This window comes from Macaca nemestrina, chromosome 8, assembly GCF_043159975.1.
Source record: "Macaca nemestrina isolate mMacNem1 chromosome 8, mMacNem.hap1, whole genome shotgun sequence".
In the NCBI taxonomy this organism is placed as follows: Eukaryota; Metazoa; Chordata; class Mammalia; order Primates; family Cercopithecidae; genus Macaca; species Macaca nemestrina.
In genome coordinates, this window is record NC_092132.1 from 134,974,857 (window position 1) to 134,988,919 (window position 14,063).

The window sequence follows — 14,063 nt, forward strand, 5'->3', positions numbered from 1 at the left end:
AAACACTGTTCAGGCCTCATTAGACTCTGTGATGGCATCTAGCACCAGCTGAGCATCTGTAGTGTCTAATAAGGGCAGGGCCGGCCCAGAAGGATTTACTGGAAGAGGGTGTCTAATAAAATGAACAATTACATGTGGAGTGTAACTGTGGCACTGCAGACTGTTTGCTGGAAAATAGCTCTTTTATGGAGGTCCATCAACTGTCTGTATCTTCACTGATTGCGGAGAAAGATTGTGTTACAGCCAATGATGAACAGAAGCAATTTACTTTCTTTTCAAGAGACTAGTTACAATGCGCATCCTCTCCAGCCTAAATTGGTCAGTGCTTTTTTATGCTATAATAGCTTATCACTTATATCTCCAGTTAGCCTGTGATGGGAGTCACTTCGTTCTCCATTATGTTAGTGGTTCCCATGTTGACAATGTGAAAACAGTTCAACTCCAGAGCATGCAGGGTCCCCACTGTTGAGCTTTGGAGGTACTTGGTAAATCTTTAAAGTAGAAGGAAAATATTATTTGGTATCCTTTAAGGCAATAATGGACTCACACCTTTTTAAAGAGACTTCAAGTAATTTAGTAGCATAAATTTGTTATCTGAGATTATCTCTATTTATGGAGGTAAGAAATTGAAGAAAATCAGGGTGACCCACTTGAGTGAGAGGATTAAAATGAAAAAGGAATTTAAAATAGATACCTTTCCGTTGAGTCTGCATCCTGTAGTCTTAAGACCAGGACACCAAGATCCTGTTTTTGATATGACAAAGTAACAGAAAAGTAATCTTTTAGGGGAAGAACTCACAACCTTTAAAACCAGTTGTATTCTAAAACATACTATTTGCAGTAAAATTACTTAATGTAGAAGGAATGTGGTTAAGGATATTGTATAGTAACACACAATTTATAATGTGTGACATCCAAGAGGCCTTTCTTTTCTGAGACATATTTTTGAGAAACATGATAATTTTAGAAGTTGACTGTACAGTTCCTGACCCTATCCCTGTTCTGTCCTCCAGTGCCATAACATAAGGGACTTCGTTGATTTAAAGAAATGAAAGAGTAACCATTAAGATTTAAATACATATAAATTTTGTGTATGTATAAAATTAGCCACATATGCACAAAGAAGATCTCACTGGGAGCCTTTAGTTGGCAGACACATAGCTCATCTCGTGGTGTTTTTCATTTGTTATTTTAGGCATGCTGATAGTGAAGAGGGTTTTTAGTCTTCCCTTTTTAATTTTTACATTTTGAGAATCAGTGTGTCTGACACAGACATGGTTTAGATGGTCTAAAGATTTAAGGTTTTAAATAGATGCAGGTGAGTAAGCCTTGGAACTTAAGGCAGCTGGATGGATGTTTTCACACTGTTGGATCCATTGTGTTTTTGAAGCCCTTTGGACATTACAATGCTGAGAACTTTCACTTATTAGTTGTACATTAAATAGGATGAGTTCCTAGATGGTTAAAATATTATTGATCTCAATGTACTCCTTTTCACCATTTTTAATTGCTCTTTTCAGTGGATGATTTTTGGTAGACTTCTTTTAATATGATTAAAAGCAGAGTTATTTATAAGGGACTGCTAATTAATGTCTGCCAAACGCCGTTCTTTGTGGGTGGGGCAGGGTAGACTTCCCTGTCTTTAGAATCCCATCTGAAAAACTTCCAGAATCGGCACTATTCACAATAGCAAAGACTTGGAATCAACCCAAATGTCCATCAGTGACAGACTGGATTAAGAAAATGTGGCACATATACACCATGGAATACTATGCAGCCATAAAAAAGGATGAGTTTGTGTCCTTTGTAGGGACATGGATGCAGTTGGAAACCATCATTCTTAGCAAACTATCACAAGAACAGAAAACCAAACACTGCATGTTCTCACTCATAGGTGGGAACTGAACAATGAGATCACTTGGACTTGGGAAGGGGAACATCACACACTGGGGCCTATCATGGAGGGGGGAGGGGGAAGGGGGGAGGGGTTGCACTGGGAGTTATACCTGATGTAAATGACGAGTTGATGGGTGCTGACGAGTTGATGGGTGCAGCACACCAACATGGCACAAGTATACATATGTAACAAACCTGCACATTATGCACATGTACCCTAGAACTTAAAGTATAATAATAATAAATAAATAAATAAATAAGTAAAAAGAAAAACTTCCAGAACCAAGTCTAGAATTTTTCCATGGATGGTTTCTCAGCCACTCTCATGCACATTGTGCCTCCTCTTACTCGCTTCTTACTGTAACTGACACTTGTGATGACACATGAGCTCTTCCATAATGCTCATTCGGAATCCTCACTCTCTGTGCCAAGCCATGGAGAACATACTGGGCATCAGAGGACAGGGGAAGGGACTGAGACCTGGACACAAGAATTTATTTATTTATTTATTGGAGACAGAGTCTCACTCTTTCCCCCAGGCTGGAGTGCATTGGCACGATCTCAGCTCACTGCAGCCTCCACCTCGTGGATTCCAGTCATTCTCATGCCTCAGCCTCCCGAGTAGCTGGGATTACAGGTGCCTGCCCCCATGCCCGGCTAATTTTTATATTTTTACAAAATTACAAAATAACAGAAAAGTAGTCTTTCAGGGGAAGAACTCATGACAGGGGTTTTACCATGTTGGCTAGGCTGACACAAGAATTAAGACAGAGGGATGTCGTTGTCACTTTCTGAATTGGACAAAGCAAGGTTTTGTATCTACTCTAACTGCATTTGCTTTGCCGGATTTAGTTTTTGCTTTTGCCACATACTTATTGTCTATTTCTTTGATACTCAGAAAGTGTGTGTTTTTGTCATTGTGGTTTCTTAATGAAGGAATGATAGGGGATCAGGGGTGGGTTGTGTTCCTGAGGCCAACATGGCAGCCTTAGGTTGCTGGCAGCGCACATAGCTAGCTACCACTTCCATGCAGCTGTGTTCTGTAAGCCCCATACTCACTTTCAAAGAATCATACATGAAGGCTAAGTCTTTCAGGTAAAGGAGTGTTGCAAAGTCAACAGAGTAAAGGCTTTTTAGAGTTTGGTTTTGAAAGTTAGAAAAATCCTGATTTTACCATGTACGAGCCCAGCAGGTTACTTCACACCTTTGAGCCTCATTTCTGCATTTGTAAAGTGGGAATATTAATGCACATATCCATAGCATTGTTGTGGTTAGACTGAACTTGTGTGTAATATAGCTTGCATGGTGTATGGACACATTGTAGATGTACTGTTGATGTTCCTTCTCCCTTCTTCCCATAGAGCATCTGTCCGCTTGAACACACCCACTTCTCTTGAGCTGTTAGTATACTTGCAGGCCACCTCCTGGAATTTTCCATGATGGTGTTGCCTTTCCACCCTGATTACCGAGGGGGGTCTTGGCAGTGGGTTTGCCTTTAGTCTCTATTTTTCAGTTACTAGCTTGAGATGACTCTCCTCTGGAGGAACATGATGCTTGGAACAGCTAAGGAGGTATGTTCTTTCCAGAGCTGAAGAGCAGACTTTTAATAAGTTCCTTCACTGGAAAAAGAGGGAGGAGCTGAGCCATGCCGTGGCTCTGAACCTGCAGTTTGGTATAGCTAGTACCACACACTCCAGGGCTGGATGTATGTGGATTACTGTGTGTAGATGAGAAAACTGAACAGTTCTTCAAGTTGCTGGAGTAAGAAGTACAAATTAGATTATTAATGATTATGTGGAGGTAACAGCTGACAGTCTATTTGTTTTCATTATTAAAACAAGTGTGGTTTTGGATTATGTAGATTTCCCCACTTTTTACTTAGATAGCCAAGGGTATTCATGAAGGATATCCATAAAGACCATGCCAGTGATTGAGCCTCCAGAGCTGCCCCCTGCAAGCTAAATCACAGAAAAGAAAATTTAAGTGGTTGAGAATCAGAATGTGAGATGGATTGGAAGCCAAATTATAAGCTCATTTCAACTCTTGGCCTGCAGGCGCTGAAGTAACATTATTTGTTGTGGGCGACGGAAAACAACTCAGATTCGGGTCTAAGTGATTATTCCACTTAGGCATCGCCGCCTTGCTGCCAACTGCAATTTGATTTAGATACAGATTGATTGGCCAGGCAGAGGCGGAAGTGGGTGGTGAGAGCTGCGCAGGCACCGCAGTAGAGGCACCGAGTTGGGGCAGAGAGCTGGCCCCGGGCAGTCGCACAACCCTCTCCAACCCTAAACCCGTGGTGAACTGGGGTGAGAGTGTGTGGGTACGAAATAGACTCTCAACCTCTATAGTGATACACTTCACACTTCTGCTGACTTTGTTCCTGTCAATAAGTCAGAGAAAACCTTCGGGGAAGCGTTTGGAGGCCATCCCCATGGAGAAAGTGGGGACCAGCTGTCTGTAGACCTGAGACTTAGCAATTTTCCTTTGGAGCTTTCTGGGCCTGTTTTTCTTTTCTTTTATCTTTCTTTCTTTCTTTTTTTTTTTCTTTTTTTTTTAATTCCTGCATGTGAAATGGGAGCAATTCTCTGTGTGTGTGTATACACACATTAATAGCAAATATATGTATATTTGTGTATATGAAGATATTTGTATTTGTATGTATATATATAATAGCAAATATATGTAGAGATGTGTATTTGCTCTTACTTGAATTATAAAGACAGATGGGATAAAAATTCTGACAACTCAGGAAGGAGGACTGTGCCTTGACTAACTGAAGAAAACGTTATTGACATGAATTTAACCGGAAGGGCTTCGTCCCTTTCCAGAGTATTTTCCCCTTGCCCTTCATTCCAGAGTATTTTGCTCGCACCTTGTTCCCATTCTGCTTTTATCTAGTTGACACGTCGATTTCCTCCAATGATATTTCTAAAAGGTAGGGACGGCTGGGGCCCGTTGTCACGCACTGCAAGTTGCGATTTGCAGACAGAGGCAGGGCTGGTCCGGGGTTTCATGCCCCCCAGGGAGCAGGGCACCCGGTGGGACTCGCGCCCACCCTCTCCTCGGGTGTCGTGCTCCCTGGGAAGCGCCTGCCTGTCACCCGGGGAGCGGGAGGCTCCAGGCGCGGCCGGGGCGCCGTGGACAGATGCGCTCGGTCCTCACCAGCGGCGCTGCGCAGCAGACCCTGCGGTGCCTCGGGAAGGCGGGCGTTCCTCCCTGCTCCCACCCTTTCCCAGCGTGTGCACTCGATTCTTCCCTGGGGAAAAGAGGAGGATTTTCTATTTTTTAACATTTCATTTCACGAAACCATTTTTTTTTTTTTTTTTTTTTTTTTTTTTTAAAGTGGTGGCGCTGAACACAGTCTTTGCAGACGGGGGCAGCACTTTCCCTCCTGACCCCAACCTGGAAACCCCAGCGTGACTTCAGCGCTGTCAGAGCATTGGAAGCAGAGCCGCGAGTTAGGAAGCGGCTCGCTGGCAGCTGGGCACGTTTCTTTCTTGCGAGGTTGGCTTTTTAAATTTGCTGTTTTTCACGTGAAAATGTTCAGCTTCATTGTTAGACGCCTTTAGACATGGTTATTGCTATTTAAAGCCTTGACTTTTTTTTTTTTTTTTTTGACAAATAGTTTGCATTTTATTCATTGAAACAGAGAACAAATACCATCCTGCTTTTTGGGGTAATAGTTTCAGATGAATTGTATTTTATATACTAAGTGATTTAAAATTTTCCCATTTTGTAATATCACATACATTTAAGATATGGAAATTTACAAGGGTTGCCTTCTGTTTTTATTTTATTTTAGGTGGCTTCCTATTTCAAGAAGACATGCCAAGGTAATTTGGACCCAGAGGAGGAATGATGTAGCTACCTCCAAACCTTCCCTTCTTAAACACCCAGGTAAGTGAATGTTTTTTCACTCAAGAAACAAACCTTTGCATGGTCTGCTTTGTGTTCAATATTCTGGATATGTTTGAAATGTATGAAATTTCATTTTACTTTCAATAGTTTGTTTAGTAACAAGTTATTACTTCAAGATAATGATACTTTTTCCAAAATAATACAATTACTTGACTCCATTGAATCCTTTTCATTCACTTTTTAAAGGCTGTAACATCTACATCTACATCTAATTTTGCCAACTTTTTAAGGATTTATCTCTTCTCTGAGTGGCAAGTGACTTAAACCAATCATAGAGCTGGAAGAGCTACATCTTTTTGAAAAAGTTCACTTACGTAGGAATGTTTGTTCTCCCATTGGAAATTGGGACAGAATATTGAGCTTTTTAAAATAGTCACCCTATCATCAAACAGGTACTCTAATTTTGACTTTGCTGCAATATAATTATTTAAATACCATGGTTTTGGAAATTGATGAATGAGCTTTCTTTCTGACTTACGACGTCTTAGAGGGACACTGTCTAGAACTCTTTGAGAATAGTACCCTTATGGATTGTCAGCTTGGTTTTAGTCTGGGGACAAATGAAAATCTCTGGAATGTTGTTTTGGTTCTGTTCTTATAACCAGTAATTTTGAGTTTCTATGCAATAAGATATTTTATTACATCTGCCAAGACTAAACTTAAAAAATACAAAATAAAACAAGTACTGCAAAATATCATTAATGTTGACATGCGATGGTATGAAACAGGAAGCTGTATATATGCTTCCTAGCTTCAGCAAAGGAGTCTTTTTTTTTTTTCTAGAACTAATTCAATAGGCATAAAAATGAAAATAGGTAAGCTGCACTCGACATATACGTATCTTCAGAAAGCCCCCTTCACCTTTCTTCTTCATTTAACAAATGTCTATAGAGGTTTGCTTGATGGTTTTGCTTTTTTTTTTTTTAACTTTTATCACACTATTAAGACGAAATAATGGAAGTCAAAGTAGTTAATGATTTGGTTTTGCATTAGTGAACTGCCCTGTACTTAAATGAGGGTGTGTGTGGAGTTTTATAAAGGACTGTATTTCAGTTACTAACAATAGAAAAAATAAAACACAACCTTGGCTGAAAGTTAATAATACAAACAAAAATAACTGAAGGAGAAGTCCTCCCAAATCCTTTTCTAAGTAGAAAGTCAAGTGGTTAAGAGGCTTAAGTAATTCAGGGTCAACTTGAAGGGCATATGGAACTGTCCTAATCTTGGGCCTTGTGATGTTTAATGTTTTTGAGAATTACTTGGATGATGTAAAAGAGAACGATGTCATTACAACACCATGTAGACCATAATTAGTAAGACTTTGAGATAATGCCAGAAAACCGTCAAAGTAAACTACAAAATAGAGAAGGAGGCCGGGTGCGGTGGCTCACTCCTATAATCCCAGCACTTTGAGAGACCAAAACGGGCAGATCACGAGGTCAGGAGTTCGAGACCAGCCTGCAATATGGTGAAACCCCCATCTCTAGTATAAATACAAAAATTAGCCAGGCGTGGTGGTGCATACCTGTAATTCCAGCTACTAGGGAGGCTGAGGCAGAAAAATTGCTTGAACCGGGGAGGTGGAGGTTGCAGTGAGCCAAGATCACACCACTGCACTCCAGCCTAGGCAACAGCAAACTCTGTCAAATAAATAAATAAATAAATAAATAAATAAATAAATAAATAAATGGTGAGCAGCAGTTGACCAAGAAGCAATCATGGTGAAACAAGCTCTGTGAAGGACATGTTTAACATACAAGGCTATCCCTATTGCAAAACTTATGGCCTAGTGCTACTAAATGTTTGAATGAAATAATTAACTCCCCTTGCTGGGATCCTGTGATTGCCAAGCATGCCCTGGTGTGGGGTGCGTCTATCTGCCCAAAGAAAAAGGAAACAACACATTTGCTGTCTTCTCAATGTGCACATTGATTTCTTTCAAGTCTGGTGAAGTTCTGCTGCTGAAGGAGGTTCAAGCCCTGAGTCTATAAAAGTCAGGAGCAGTTCCGGGAAAACAAGGGCTTCCCAGGCCAGGGCATCTCAGCTCCCTGGCAACACCCCTAGTCTCTGTACTGGAATTGAACAGCATTGTGACTACCACACAATCCAGCCTATGCTGGACAGCCCTGCCCATCTGCTCCCCAAATGTTCCCTGTCCCGCTACTCAGGTAGCTTTAACTTTAGAGCAGAAACATCCTATAACTTAGCGTTTGCCCAAGTAGACCTTAATCAGCTTTGGACTACTCTTTCTCTCTTTATTTCTTTGCTTTTCTCTCTTTTTCTCTTCTTTCCCTCCTCCCCTCCTTCCTTCCTTGCTTCTCTCTCTTTCTTTCTTTCTTTCCTTCCTCTCCTCGGCCTCCCAAAGCGCCAGGATTACAGGTGTGAGCCACCACACCTGGCCTCTGGTCACCATTTTTATGGCTACCTCGTATTTTGTCACTGCTCACTGATATATTTCCTGCCTCTCCCTACCATGAAATGCAACTTCATTTCCACATCCTTAATTCCTTTCCTCCTATCAAGGAAAAGATGTGCTGCTGGCTCTCTGTGCTCCTCCTCCCTTGACGCTAGCTCTCCTTGCTCCGCCTCCCCGACCTGTGCTCTTGGCTCCACCTGTTCCTGTCTCCCACCTCTGACCCTTTTCCTGCCCACTCCTCTCCAGCTGTCACTCCTTGAACCTGTGTTGGTCTCCACAGTCTTTCTACCTAGGATACTTTCTTCTCATCGCTGACCGGGGAGCTTCAAACCTCACCTCAGTGGTAATTCCTATGGTGAAATGTTCCTGTATAGACAACTCTTAGCCTGAGGAACAGTGCCTGGCTCTTATGAGGCACTAAACAAAAGAATGAATGAGCGAGTGAATGAAGGGGAAAGTGAATAAAGGGAGGTCTCCTATCTGAAGATGCCTCCACTTAGTCCTCTAGCATGACCCACATTCTACTTGTGGGCACGTGTCATTGTATTGTCATTATTGTTTGCACAGTGGTCTCCTGAACTCACCCCTGAGCAGGGCACAGAACTTTCCTTTCCCATGTTGGTGATCCAGCTCCTCCTGGAGCATGTGGCGGCTGAAAACTGTTTGTAGACGCATAACCTTATAGGCCCTTTGCAGTTCTGCTAGTCTGTGAAGCATGACTGGCAAATAACTTAAAACAGTAGCTGATGCAATCGTTTTTCAGAAGGAAGCAGATGTTATAAGTAAATAATAATATAAAACTATAATGTACTATCTGGGCAAGTTGGTGCTATTTGAAAAGCCAGAGAAAAGTAACAGTTTGGATTTTATAATGTGGCCTTCTTTTGGATGTGTTTTAGACTTTTAAAATATTTTCACTGATTGGAATGAGGAGTGCCATAAAGTCTGTGAGCTTTTAATCACCGTCGCCATTCACTGCTTCGATTTTAATTTATACGCCTAGGCCACCATTGGTTTTCTGCAGATGAGGCTACTCCAGGAGGTTCATACTGGCACAGGAGTAGGTATCCGGTGATGCATGCCTTCCAGCAGGTTTTCGTTTCTTCTTGTGGATTGATCCCTAATCAGGTCTTGTTGCTTGTCTTTCCCATTCTGTTTTGAGCTCTGCGATTGGGATTCCTTTTTCATTGAGTTGGGTTCTACCTCCAAGCCTGAGCTTCACCTTCTCTCCTCCATGCCTTATTCTGCTGTCCCATATCTGCAGTGCCTTCCCCTTCCTCTTGACCCTCCAGACTCTTGCTCCCTGCCCAAGGCTCAGCTTGGGAGGCAGGCAAGGAGGGAACCTTTGCTGAGCCTCAGCCTGGGATGGGGCTGGGCCATTGAGCGTCTCTCTTTATTGCCTTATTCTCCCTATTGTTTATAATTATTTACTGGTTAGATGTTTGTCCTTCGGCCATCTGGCCCTCAGAGTAGGCCTGGTCTCTGCATTTTTAGCATCTAGCATATGTATATACCTACTCATATTCACAAACAAAGGTTTGAAGGAGTTGCTGGTGTCTGAAAACCCTCCTTAGAAGCTAGCAATGTTATTATCATTGTTTGCTGCACGCTTGATGGTGTACCAAACTTTCCCTTACTGCCTTTTAACATTTGTATTTTCTCTGCTGCCTTGGAGGCAAGGGACCAGACTCCAGCACTTTGCCTGCTTAGTTAAATTAATTGTTTAAAAATAAGTGAAGGCTGAGTGCTGTGGCTCACACCTGTAATCCAAACACTTTGGGAGGCGAGGTGGAAGGATCACTTGAGCTCAGGAGTTCAAGGCCAGCCTGGGGAACATAGTGAGAAGACCCCATCTCTACAAAAATAAATAAATAAATAAAATTAGCCAGGCATGGTGGCTCATGTCTGTAGTCCCAGCTACTTGGAGAGTGAAGGCGGGATGACTGCTTGAGCCCAGGAGGCTGAGTCTGCAGTGAGTTATGATCACATCACTGCACTCTAGCTTGGGGGACACAGCGAGACCTCCTCCCCCCAAAAAAGTGAAAGAAGGTAGATAGAGGCAGCCCCAATCCAATATCCATTAACAGATGAATGGATATACGAAATGCAGTATATATATATCCATACAATGGAATATTTTTCAGCCTTAAAAAGGAGAGAAATTCTGACACATACTAAAATATGGATGCAGTTTGAGACATGATGCTTTATGAAATTAGCCAGTCACGAATATGACAAATACTGTGTGATTCCACTAATATGCTGTCCTTAGAGTGGTCACATTCATAGAGACAGAAAATAGAATGAGAGCTGTCAGGGGCTGTGGGAGGCAAGAATGGGCACTTGTTTAATGGGTGCAGAGTTACAGTTACGCAAGATGAAAAAGATTTGAAGTTTGGTTGCATAACAGTGAATGAATTTAGCACTAGAAAACTGTATTTAATGCTACTGGACTGTATACTTAAAAATGGTTAAGATGGTAAATTTGGTTACATGAATTTTACAATTAAAAAGTCAAAGTACCTATTTTTATGATTATCCTTTAAAAGTAAAAATAATTGAAAGGAATTTGATTTTTTAGACTTCACGGTTTGAACTTTATTTTTCCTTTGCTTAGATTTTTAAATCACTTTTAATTCCAAAATGTGGTATGTATGAAAAAATGTATTTACAGTGGTAAGATCTTTGGAACTTAATTTTAGACCTTGTTATCTTTTTTTTTTTGCAAGTTGTTGCCTATATTTGCAGTTAAAATATGATTCAGAATTACTCACTGTCTCACTTGTTTTTCTTCAGCAAAGATAATAGGATCTTTTTGCTCCTCAGAAATACTTGTATGATACTTAAAAATTACTTTTATGATTAAGGGCAGAAATGTTTGTTCTGTCACAAGCAGAGGGCGTGACACACTCCAGGGTTTGCTTTGATTGTTCATAAGAAGCCAACTGCTTTAGGCTTTTTCGTTTTCCCCCTCATCACATTAACTCTTGTGGAAACTCATGACTCTGAAACTGTGACTATCACACTGGTGTTTGAAAGAACGTAATTTCAGACTGTTCAGCTGATGCTTAGGAAGTAGCTCTCTTTTCACTCAGTTTCTGACCCACAATGTGATATCTTTCCTGAAGAACTGAAAACGGGGCTGGACGCGGTGGCTTACACCTATAATCTCAACACTCTGGGAGGCCAAGGCAGGCAAAGTGTTTGAGCCCAGGAGTCCAAGACCAACCGAGGCAACATGACGAGATCCCTGTCTCTATAAAAGTATTTTAAAAAATTAGCTGGGTGCGGTGGCAGGTGCCTGTAGTCACAGCTACCTGGGAGGCTAGAGTGGGGGGATCCCTTGAGCCAGAAAGGTTGAGACTGTAGTGAGCTGAGATCGCACCACTGCACTATAGCCTGGGTGAGACCCTGTCTCAAAAAAAAAAAAAAAAAAAAGGAACTTGAATCACATCAGCCTAGGAATGTATTAACTGAAAATGAGAAAGGGAGGTAAGAATCTGATGGAGTTGTGTAGAGAAGTCTGGAATAAGAGAAGGAGTGAAAATTAGAATGGAGCACACACAAAGGAAAGAATTATAACCTCTGGAAACAGTTCAATTGTTACTTAAAGTTTTGTTTAAAACAGGGTCCTGCCTTGGACTCCCAAAGTGCTAGGATTACAGGTGTGAGCCACCATGCCTGGTCAGATTTTTTTTTTTTTTTTTAACATTACGAATATGATCATATAGTCAAGTCCCCCAGAGAAAACAAAATTCATTTCTTCCACTAGGCAAATATCTGATCCAAGCTGATACTTTATTTTTTAATCAAAATAATATTTAAGTTCTTAAATGGTAATTAAAAATATTAATGTTTACCCTTAAATGTTTTAATAAAGAGTTGTGTGTTTTGAACTCACAAACATATATTGAGACTTGTTACTACGTGTTGGACTTTAAATGTGCTTTGTGGTTACCAGGTACTAATTCTTGGATTGGAATCCAGTCTCTGGTGAAAGTCTGTCATCCACAGAGAAATGAGAAAAATAGCGTGTTGTTTTCAAAGAGCTAATATTCACTCTAAAGGGATAACCTTTACTTTGAGGGTCTAGCCTTTTTTTCTTAATAAAATTTAAAACGGGATGGTTAATAAAATTAATGATAGTTAATTTAAAAAATTTTATTAGTAAAATAACACGTTGGTTTTTATTTAGGATTCTTAGGTGCAAGAAACAGAAATCAATGAGGCTCACTTAAGCAGGAAGGGAATCTATTGGAAGAATGCCCCACAGAATTGGTGGGGAGCCTGCAGAACCAAAATCTCATATATGATAAAAACTTGCAGACGGGGCTACTTGTATCATCAAATGTGTTTTCTCACTTTATAACACATGTGACTAGCCAACCTTATGCCAAGCCTGGAGGGTAGGTATATAAAAGTAGTAAAGGTCCTGACAGTAGGAAAAGAGATTAAATTAAAATTAAAGTCTGGGTGTGGTGGCTTACGCCTATAATCCCTGCACTTTGGGAGGCCGAGGTGGGTGGATCACCTGAGGTCAGGAGTTCGAGACCAGCCTGACCGACATGGTGAAACCCTGTCTCTACTAAAAATAAAAAAAATTAGCCAGGTGTGGTGGCGGGTGCCTGTAATCCCAACTACTTGGGAGGCTGAGGCAGGAGAATCGCTTTAACCTGGGAGGTGGAGGTTGCAGTGAGTGGAGAGCACGCCATTGCACTCCAGCCTGGGAGACAGGAGCAAAACTGTCTCAAAAAAAATTGAAAGAAAATACCATCACATAATTTATAAAATTTGACTTTTATATATGTATATATAATATATAATGTATATATGAACATATATACATTACATAATATATGTATTATATGTATATATACATTATATAATATATGTAACATATAAAATATATGTATATATTATATATACATTTTATATATGATGTGTATATATACATTATATGTGTATATTTTGCATATATACATTATATAATATGCATATATACACATATACATTATATAATATGCATATATACACATTATATACATTATATAATATGCGTATCTATCGTATATACATTATATATAATATGCATATATATTTTGCAGCAAAGTGAAATAAAACTCTTACCTATAGTCTTGGAAAATTCATGTCTGTCCTAACTTGAGTCAGGACCTAAAGTTGGAATGAAGACGTTACCCGGGTGTGGAGTAGCTAATTGCATGTAGGCAGAATTGAGTTCTTTCTTTGGTAAATGGTCACCTAACTTTTCTTCCTTGAGGTCCTTGTTGTGTGTTTGAGTCTCAGTGCTATTGTTCATCTAACTGTAATTGGATACCACGTATTTTAAGTCGCATTTTTAGTGTTTAGTGCCAGATTGTACATATTATGTGTTCCTTGATTTCTCTCCAACATTTGACACTTTGACCACTGTCCTTACAGCTCTCACTTCCCTTGCCTTATTTTTATATTGTGACAATAAGCTCTGGTAGAAAACACCGCTGGCTGTTTCTTCATAATCTCCTTTTCCATGCCTTAAGTATTGATGTTCTCTAGCAGTCCATGTTTTTCTGTTCTTTACATTCTCTTTCACCTGTGCAGTTGCTTCTGGTCTAAGTGGTGAACTTTTATCCAAACTGAGAATTTCAAATTTGTACCCTCAGCTCAAACCACTCCTCTGAGATGCACACTCCTAACCATCTTCACGGCATATTCCACAAGCACCTTTAATTCATGATGTCCCCAGCTGAGTTCTGATATTCTGTCTCCAAGTCACCATTCCAGTCCTTCTCCTTCCTTCATGAAGCAGCCTAGAGGGAGAGACAGGGAAGGA

General features: G+C 40.5%; 1 protein-coding gene across 20 annotated transcripts in view; it reads left to right on the top strand.

The window, feature by feature from the left end:
* Positions 1-14,063, top strand: part of LOC105482127 (chondroitin sulfate N-acetylgalactosaminyltransferase 1) — a 364,090-nt gene that overhangs the window by 157,664 nt on the left and 192,363 nt on the right. For 12 of the 20 annotated variants that reach the window (XM_071068538.1, XM_071068545.1, XM_071068542.1 and 9 more), the window contains one exon: positions 5,702-5,796. The exons of 1 other annotated variant lie outside the window; for it this stretch is intronic. Coding sequence is in view for 1 of the 19 variants with exons in the window: in XM_071068548.1 (XP_070924649.1) it covers positions 5,702-5,796 (95 nt within the window). In the remaining 18 variants the exon portion in view is untranslated. Of the gene's footprint in view, positions 1-4,810; positions 4,835-5,235; positions 5,576-5,701; positions 5,797-14,063 lie in introns of those variants that run through there. 7 more of the 20 variants (XM_024792896.2, XM_071068544.1, XM_011742074.3 and 4 more) reach the window with 4 other exon arrangements.